General features: G+C 41.0%; 1 protein-coding gene across 1 annotated transcript; it reads right to left on the bottom strand.

Moving 5' to 3' along the window:
* Positions 1 to 678: 678 nt before the first annotated feature.
* On the bottom strand, positions 679 to 8,017 carry LEAP2 (liver enriched antimicrobial peptide 2). Its single transcript, XM_073651237.1, has 3 exons — positions 7,879 to 8,017; positions 4,083 to 4,225; positions 679 to 3,656 (listed from the first exon to the last, which is right to left on the bottom strand). The coding sequence occupies exons 1-3, from the start codon at positions 7,939 to 7,941 to the stop codon at positions 3,620 to 3,622; spliced, it is 243 nt and encodes an 80-aa protein (XP_073507338.1). The 5' UTR covers positions 7,942 to 8,017; the 3' UTR covers positions 679 to 3,619.
* Positions 8,018 to 9,027: the final 1,010 nt, after the last annotated feature.

Below are 9,027 nucleotides of genomic sequence, written 5' to 3'. Positions count from 1 at the left end.
AGCTCGCATTTATGTGCCATCCTGGATGAGTTGCACTACCTGAGCAACTTCTGTGGGTTGTAGAGTCCGTCTCATGCTACCATGAGTGTGAAAGCACAACCAACATTCAAAAGTGACCAAAACATCAGCCAGAAAGCATTGGTACTGAGATGTGGTCTGTGGTCCCCACCTGCAGAACCACTCCTTTATTGAGGGTGTCTTGATAATTGCCAATTCCATCTATTGTCTATTCCATTTGCACAACAGCATGTGAAATTGATTGTCAATCAGTGTTGCTTCCTAAGTGGACAGTTTGATTTCACAGAAGTTTGATTTACTTGGAGTTATATTCTGTTGTTTAAGTGTTCCCTTTATTTTTTTGAGCTGTGTATAAAAGCCTTCATATGTTCACTGCACTTAAATTCCAATATGAGGACAAATATATACAGGTCAAATTGATTAAACCATATTATTCTTGCCTTCAAAGCAAATAATGGGATGAACAGTATTGTACATGTACTATTAGTCTGTAGATGTGGAATAAAGGTCAACTTCACAGTTGAATAAATTAATGGAGATCGTGCCAAGTTTTTTTTTTTCTTTTAAATCCTGGATGGCAAAAATAGTGGTCTGGTCACCCATTAGCAAGAGGAAAAAATGAAATCATATTATTGTGCCACATTGTGTTATGTGTAAAGGTAAGATTTAATAATCTTTATTTGTATAGTGCTAACATATTCCGCAGCGCTTTACAATTCAGAGGTTCATATTCAACAGCCATAAGTAACATAGCTAAAGATAGTACAATAATTAAAGCAAAAATAATGACAACCCTGCTAGTAAGAGCTTACAATCTACAATGAGGTGGGGGTGACACAAAGTACAGTGGCTTATTTACAATGACAGTCCAGCCATCTTGAGGGGATGAGGGATAGATAAAGGCTGCATGAGCTCATCATCAGCCAGTATCTGTAGTGCTTTGGGGGTTTGATGGAGAATTATGTACAGAGAAATAGTGAATGGGCTATATATAAAGGGACTTCGATTAGGGAACGTGATAGGCTGCCCTAAACAGATGTGTTTTTAGGGAGCGCCTAAAACTGTGTAAGTTGTGGTTCGTTCTAATTTCTTGGGGTAGAGCATTCCAAAGAATAGGTGCAGCTCAGGAGAAGTCTTGGAGCCAGGAGTTGGAGGTACGGGTTAGTGCGGATGTTAATCGAAAGTCACTTGCGGAGCGTAGAGAACGAGTAGGCCAATAAACAGAAAAAAGCAATAAAAAAAAAATAGTTGGATTTTCATTGCTATATTCTGTGATAACTTTTTTATTTTGCCACGAGCAGAGCTGTATGAGGACTTGTTTTTGGCTGGATGAGTTGACATTTCAACGATACCATGTTATGTGTTTTTCTTAATTACAGCTTTTTAACCATTTTTTGTGTGGCAGTATGATGAAAAAAAACAGCATTTTTGGCATGTTATTTATTTTTGTTCATATGGTGTTCACCGTACAGGTTTAATGTCACAGTTTTATAGCTTGGGTTGTATCTGGATGCGGTGATACAAACTGTTCCCTTTATTTTGTTTTTCATAAAGCCTGTATTTTTTCATGGCAAAACACTTTTCCTGTATTTTTTTTTTCAGTTTTCTTTTTTCAAATTTTCTTTAACTTAGTGCTGCTACAGTACTTGTACATTTTACACTTTCATTGCTGATCCAATGCACTGTGAAACTTTTGCCTTGCAGTTCATTAAGACCTGTCTGTTTTGGGGTCGAGCTATAGAGCGACTTTGGCCTGAATACCAGTCGCTCAGCCAAAGTCCGCTATGTGTGACTGCTACATCCGCGCAATACAAGTGAATGGGGTCACATTACAACCTCAAGGGTACGGAGACAAACCAGTCGGAAAAAGTCCAATCGCGTCAAAACTTTTGCGAATTTCTTGCCGCACTTACAGCACAAGTGGTGGATGGCTTTAAAGGCAAGGTCTGCACAGCGACTTTTGAACAAGCAGGTTAACTACAACCATTACCTAATCTAAGGCTATGTGCCCACGATGCAGAAATGCTGCATATTTTTTCCGCATCTCCCTGGCAGGAAAAACACATGCGGATTGTACATGCGTTTTTCCCGCTAGGTAGAAGCGTTTGTGAAGCGTCTTTGCATGCGGGTTATCAAACGCTTTTCCAATCGATTTTAGCATCACTTGGAAAAGTGCTTGACAACTTGTTCACACTATATAAATCCATGCAACCGACATGGATTTATAGTAGTGTGACCAAGTTAGTTAAAAAAAAAAAAGAATAAGAATGGTAGAAAATGTTAAAAAAAAGATTATACTTACCTTCCGATGTCCTCCCGGTGTTTTCTCTGCTGCGTCCGGTCTCTTGCACTGCTCGCGGTGGTGTGAAGGACCTGCGGTGACGTCATTGGGTCATGTGACAGATCGCATGACTCAATGACGTCATGGCAGGTCCTTCACAACACCGCGACCCATACAGCAGACCAGACGAAGGGGATAAAACACTGGGAGGACATCGGAAGGTGAGTATAATCTTTATTTTTTATTTTAAATTCTTTTTTTTACAGTTTCTATGGTACCCAGGCCTGGACAAGAGTCTCCTCTCCTCCACACCTGGGTACCATCCGCACATTGAACCGTGTGATATCCGTATGTGCAGATGCAGTGATGCGGATGTCAAGCGGTCCAATGCAAGTCAATGGCGGCGATTACGCTGCGTGTCTGCAAAATTAATGGACATGCTGCGGATTTTTGAGTGCAGCATAAATGCTGCGGAAAAATTAGCAGCATGGGCATTGACATTGCGGCTTGTCATTGGGGACCATGGGGGCGGATTACCAAGCGTTTCCCAAGTGTTTACGCTGCGTAAATTCCGCAGCATAAACGCTTGGAAAATGCTTTGTGGGCACACAGCCTAAATATTAAATTCTAGGCAAAAATGTCACAAATACTTTGTCATGTTAGCATGCAACTTTTTGCCCTCAGATAGTCATTGTAAATTACAGATGTGACTGGCTCTGTGTGCCCATCCATATAAGTGTGCAGGAGCTACCAGCTTTTTACATTCCCTTGTCTGGTCTGTAAATCGGGTCAATTTGAAAAAAAAAATTTCTGTTTAAAAAAAAAAGTCCCATGTAAACTAGCAAATGCACCAAAAATGGGTCTATAATCTGTCTGTTTCCACATGAACCAAAAATATGTTTGTCTGTATGTACCCTTACAACGGAAAGTATTACATATTTCAAGGATAGCCTTAAGGTACGTTTATGCAGATTTTTTTTAATATGGATTTTAAAGCAGATCTGCATCTAAAATCCGCATAAGATTTTTTATATAGCATTTGAAGCAGTTTATGATGTGGATTTGCGATCAGATTTGCTTCCAAATCCACATGAAAAAAAATCAGTGTGAACATTTTTACCCTAAAAAGTAAATGGTCGATAATAAAGAACTGATGCTTAAAAAATATTATCATTTATGAAATAAATATACAAAACATGAGTGCAAGTTTTACAGAAATTCAGAGGCAAATAAATACAAGTGTTAGGAAGATCTCTTTTATCTGCGTTCACGAGGTGTCGTATGCTTCCTATTATTGCAGAAAAACTGCTGAATCTTCCATTAATCTGCATACGTCTTTAAGCAGCATCTTTGGTTCCTGAAAGTAAAAGTAGACATTATTTAGGAAAACAAAAAAGGAATGTCTGAATGAAGCCGTATTGACCCATTTTAGTCACATACATTACTGTCATTATCTATCACACAGGTTAAATATATAAATGCAGCTTTCTTTCCCCCTTCATTGTTTTCCTTATTTAAAGATAAAAAAATAACAAAAAATCATGACTACATCTAACTTCAGGCCAAGCAGTAAGCTACATCCACTTCTACATATTGATGTGCCTGGCACAAAAGGCTGATATGTCACCATGTTTACTTTGGACTAAAAGGCACCAAAAATGTTCAAATATATTTGTGCTAAATTACCCATTTGCCTCTGGGTAAAAGGAGTTATTAGAGTTAACTGATATTATTTATATTACTAGGTCACTGAATGACAGCAAGCAGAGATTTAGGAGATTACCTGCAAAGTCTAGTAAAGCATTCAGTATCATCTCTGCAAGATGCACCAACTGGCCGCATAGACATTATTCTCCAGAAAGGTGTCATTCTTTTTGCTCTCACCACTGTTTTGGGGTAGTCGTCATCTAGCGGAGCAGCTTGTAGCTGGGAAGATAAGTAATGCGTTATATAAAACTTTTATATTTAACTACCCACAAACATTACCACAATTTTCACAATTTTTTTTTAAGGTTGCGATGAAGGAGGGAAAGTTTAAAAACAAAGAAATAAACATTACCCACCTTCTCAATAACCTACAATTCCAGCATTGTCACTCTGCTACTGACTTCTAATACAAACCTGCACCCTAATAACACCTCTGTTTATCCAGACACAGATCAGGAATGTGGCTTGCTCATGGCTTGTTATGCAAGCTAGCCCCCCTGATCAAGCCTGATGTCGGATGTGCAGGTTTGTAGTATAATTACATTGTTAGTGACGCGCCCCCAGGGCCGTGGGGTACTCGGCAGCCGGGCCTCCGGTTGCCGAGGGATATCACGGTGGCTGGCCCGGTCCGTGACCCAGGGCGGTCAGTAAAAAGGGGAAGCTTTATATGGGATTTAGGAAAGTGTTCGTGATGCCACCTGTGGATTGCGGCTAAAGGGAGCAGCCGCTGCGGAGCAGTCCTCTGGAGCTGGTGTTACGGCAGCAGGGATGGTGTGGCTCTCCACAGGTAGAGCTAGCCCCAGGGCAGTGTAATATGTGAAAGGTTGCGCTGGGCGTTGTAGTGCGGTGAGGGAACGGTGGCGCAGATAAAGAATGGACGGAGGCAGTGCAGTGCAGTCATCCGAGTCTTTACTCACAGTTCTTATTGCAGTTCCACTGGTGCACTGTACAGGTGTCAGCCTCCCACGTCGCGCTGAGTTCGCCAGGCAGGGGTTCAGCACTTCCTCAGGCAGATTAGGAGTACCGGACAGAACCCCACTTTCTTGTGTTCCTAGCTAGACCGACTTCACGCTGGGTCTTTCTCCCTCCTGCCCTGCGCTTCCCCACTCTCAATCCTGCTCGGGAGCTCTGAAGTCCCTCCTGTCCGTCGGAGTTCCCGGACCTGCTTGACCCTCCTGGGGATTAGAATGCGGCTTCGGCAACTGACTATATAAGCCAGAAGCCTCCGGTTTTTCCAGCCGGGACTTGAAGTACACGACTGGGCCAGGGGCCAGTCCCCTTCTTGTGGCCTACGATCCCTCTGTCTTCTGAAAGATTCAGGGCGTACGGGTGCCTTCCTGCACTCGCCGTACCCTCTAGGATCCCTTCTTAGAACGGAGCCTACTCCTCTGCTCCCCTCCTGGGCCTCTATCACTAGGCCCTGACTTGCTGAGCAGAGCTCCTACTGAGACTCTGCTCCCGGACTGTTCTTCTGAACTGCCCTCTCACTCTCTTCTGCAACCTTAAAATGGCTTCCCTTTATATATACCTACTACCATAGTGCTCCCTTAAACTACTTCCTCCACGCATACCCACTACTGGTTCCCCCCTACCTCTGGGTTCCCCCCACTCCAGCCAGGGTTAGGGCTCAGCTAAAACATACATTGCGTCTTGCCCTTCCAGCTGGCCTGAAGCAGTGTAGTGTTGGATGCAGGTGTTGGGGTTCCGGGCAGCACTCCCTCCTTACCTGAGAGAAGGAGGCACCACACCTCTGGGTGAGGTGCAGTACCTCTGTGGCGACTGAACCCTCAGGGGCGCCACATTAGTGCTCTGCCTGGTGATCTATGCCTGCTTTTTCACAGCTTATTTGTGACAGTCCTAACTTCCCTTCACTCTTTTTGCCATTTCACAGATAAGTTGTACAGCTTCCAGCTGTATCCCTCGTATGTGCCACTCTCATCACACCTGCTCTGCAGGTGACTCCCTAGCCTGAGCAAAGCATCAGGACATCTGCTGCAGCATCTATCAGAAATATAATCCCATCTCTTCCCCTTAGAATGTCCTGTTTCTCAGGCTGCGGAGACACGTGTGAAACAAAAGTGATAAAGAGTGGCACGAACAGGCTGCAGCGGTGAGAAACTACCAAATAAGTATGGTGGGATAGAGGGGTAAAGTATAGACTATGGGAGGGATAAAGCCTGAAATTTATAGCTTATCTGTGATATGCCAAGGAGTGTGAAAGAGGGTAGGACTTTCACAGATAAGCTGTGATGAAGCAGGCATAGATCATGGAAGGAGGGGGAGTCACCTAGGCAGAGCACAAGTGATGGAATGACATTACCATCTCACACACACAATATTAGGCTTGATCACAAATTTGTTTTGAATAACAAGCAATAATAAAACCATGCCCCCTGATCAGTCACTGCATGGAAGGAGACATTATCAGGGAGCCAGCTTGTATGATAAGTCAGTAGTCTCCCAGAAAGAAGGGGTGAGTGCTCAATAGCTGCGTCTCAGTCACAGTGAATAGATCTGAATAACACATACTGTGACAATTGAAAACACTACTAAGGATGTGGGTCTTTTTAGATTTTGAAGTTATGCCAATGTCAATACCTTTTTTTAATCTACCAACAGTGCCACTTTAATTAATGTTACATGGGATGCGCTTCCTCATTAACTGCAAGGTTAAATGGATCTCACAGATTTGTTACTGTATTCCTGACATTCACTAGCATTTAAAGTGCAGGTTCACTTTGGGAGAACCCACATTAATGAATTAGAGAATTGATATAAATGAACAAGTTAACATTGCCTGGATCAGGGATGCGCAACTGCTCAAGTAAAGCTTAGCGTAGAGTAAACATTTCTAATATTCCTGTTCAGTGCTTTGGAAAGCATCTTCGAGCTGGCTGAAACCAGTTTGCCTTCTCTGTTGTAAAAGTGACTGGTCTTGTTGTTGCCGCCATGTTCTGGGGATTTACTGACCAGGGCTTATTGAACCCCATGGTTCCTGGAAAACAATGGCTTCTACTTTGCAAAAGTGTATTCACGTTTCAGCGTGAGAAAAAAAAAACATAAAATGGAAATTATGCTGACGATCGTAATCCAAAAGATCACTACTCAAAGAGTCCAGATATGAGACATAGAAATAACCATTTTATATGGCAAATAAAATAAATATTGCAGAATCAGGTGATTTCTCATAACTTATCTGGAATAGGTCAATAAAATAATCAGCTTCTACTTTAGATACCTTGAGTAGTAACATATTAGCCTAAATGTCTTCATGTACTAATGACAGCTATGTATGTACGCCATCTTTTTCAGGCAAATTCTGCCTTGAACCTGCCTGAAAAAGAGCTAAAAACCACTCAAAAGAATAAACATAAGAGTAGGTGCAGATGAGCGTATTTTCTGTCCAAGTGCAAAATATCGAATCGCACCTGGAACAATGTTATGCTATGGGGCCATGCAATTTTTTACTCGGACAGTCCCGATATTTGGATCACACTCCATCATGCAAGTCAATGACTGTGTGGGAAACATCAGACTGCACTCGGATGACCGTAAGCTAACAGTTTTGCATACAGATGGATGTAAAATCTGAATGAGCTCTGAAAGGTGTAAAAAATAAAGTGGAAACAACAACAAAAAAATTACCGACTTTTGTTCAAAATGCATGGGGCAAAATTCGCTATTTTTTTCCACCAGAAAATTGTCACGAGCTGCTTAATAATTGTCCCTCACAATGTCTGGTTATTAGTTTAGTAGGATTTATAAAGCACATTTACAACCTTGGAATGTCCTAGAACGTCCAGATGCAGTTTCCTGCAAAAAGGAATGTGAAGCGATTGTCGATCCCTACATTCCAGACAACCTGGGCTCACCTGGAGTATCAGCAAGATACAAAGCACAAAGATAGCCGTCCACTTCCCGAGCCGTAGACTCATGGCTAGACGATCCTGAAAAGACAGGCACTGCACTGAGGAAGTATTTTGCTTCCTGCCTGATATTTTATAGACAAAGGTCAGAACAGATTGCGTCATTTATATTCTAAGAGGCTAAAGTGCAATAGATACATTTAATAAGTTAATGACTAGCGACACACGCTATTAACACCGCCAGCATTACTCAATGTCTTCAGGAATGTTGTTCGTGTCATGAAAATCTCACCCTTTGGCTTCTAGATGTTATAACCATTTAAATTTATGTTGGGCTTTGAAAAATATTTTTAAGGTATGTTCACCCAGAGTCTTTTGAGAATTTTTCTGGTTCAAAAATCCACATGAAAAAACATCCCCGAAAAATGTTGCTGCTTTTTTGCTGTTTTTTTCTTGCAGTATTTGTTATTTTTTCTGTTCAATTAATTCAGAAGTCAAATTTTGACCCTTTTGATATGTTGCTTCTTTTAACATATGAAATAACCTATTTACGAAAACCACATAAATCATGAAGTATGCACAATCAAATATAATATTCCTACAAGAATAATGTGTCGCACTTTAGATGAAGAAAAAAAAATTATATTTATTAACTCTTTAAAAAAAATCATATAAATAGCATATAATGGAATCAGGAAAATTCAAGACATAAAAGCGGACATACGTAGGTGGGGGTGTGAAAATATAAACACAAAGATCTATGCCCAATAGGTACATCTAAATACATATAGCACATTATCAAGCCTTTACTAAAGACGCATATGAGGAAATATACCCATATTTGCACATATGCATCTTTGGTAGAGGTTTAACTGTCTGCTACATGTACCTATATGTACCTATTAAATTGGACATAGATCTTGGTGTTTATATTTTCACACCCCACCTATGTATGTCCGCTTTTATGTCTTGTATTTCCCTGATTCTATTATATGCTATTATAGGAAAGTTTTCCATTGAAATTAATAAGATGCTTAATAAGATTTTTCATGTGGATTTTGTAGCAGAATCTTCTACAAAATCCATATAAGAAAATTCAGCGTGAATATACCCCTATACTAGACACTTTTATCTCTTAATAAAACCCACGATATT

This window comes from Phyllobates terribilis, unplaced genomic scaffold (genome assembly GCF_046119375.1).
Source record: "Phyllobates terribilis strain yellow unplaced genomic scaffold, ASM4611937v1 Scaffold_11__3_contigs__length_659146591, whole genome shotgun sequence".
Lineage (NCBI taxonomy): Eukaryota > Metazoa > Chordata > Amphibia > Anura > Dendrobatidae > Phyllobates > Phyllobates terribilis.
Note: the sequence above shows the minus strand (reverse complement) of the source record. Positions and strands in the feature narration are given on the sequence as shown.

Excerpts from the sequence above, each read along its gene's own strand:
- LEAP2 (XM_073651237.1), bottom strand. The coding sequence starts at position 7,941 with ATGAGTCTACGGCTCGGGAAGTGGACGGCTATCTTTGTGCTTTGTATC. Across the intron at positions 4,226-7,878 it reads GTATCTTGCTGATACTCCAG|CTACAAGCTGCTCCGCTAGA; the intron begins GTGAGCCCAGGT and ends TTATCTTCCCAG. Across the intron at positions 3,657-4,082 it reads TGCTTTACTAGACTTTGCAG|GAACCAAAGATGCTGCTTAA; the intron begins GTAATCTCCTAA and ends TTTTACTTTCAG.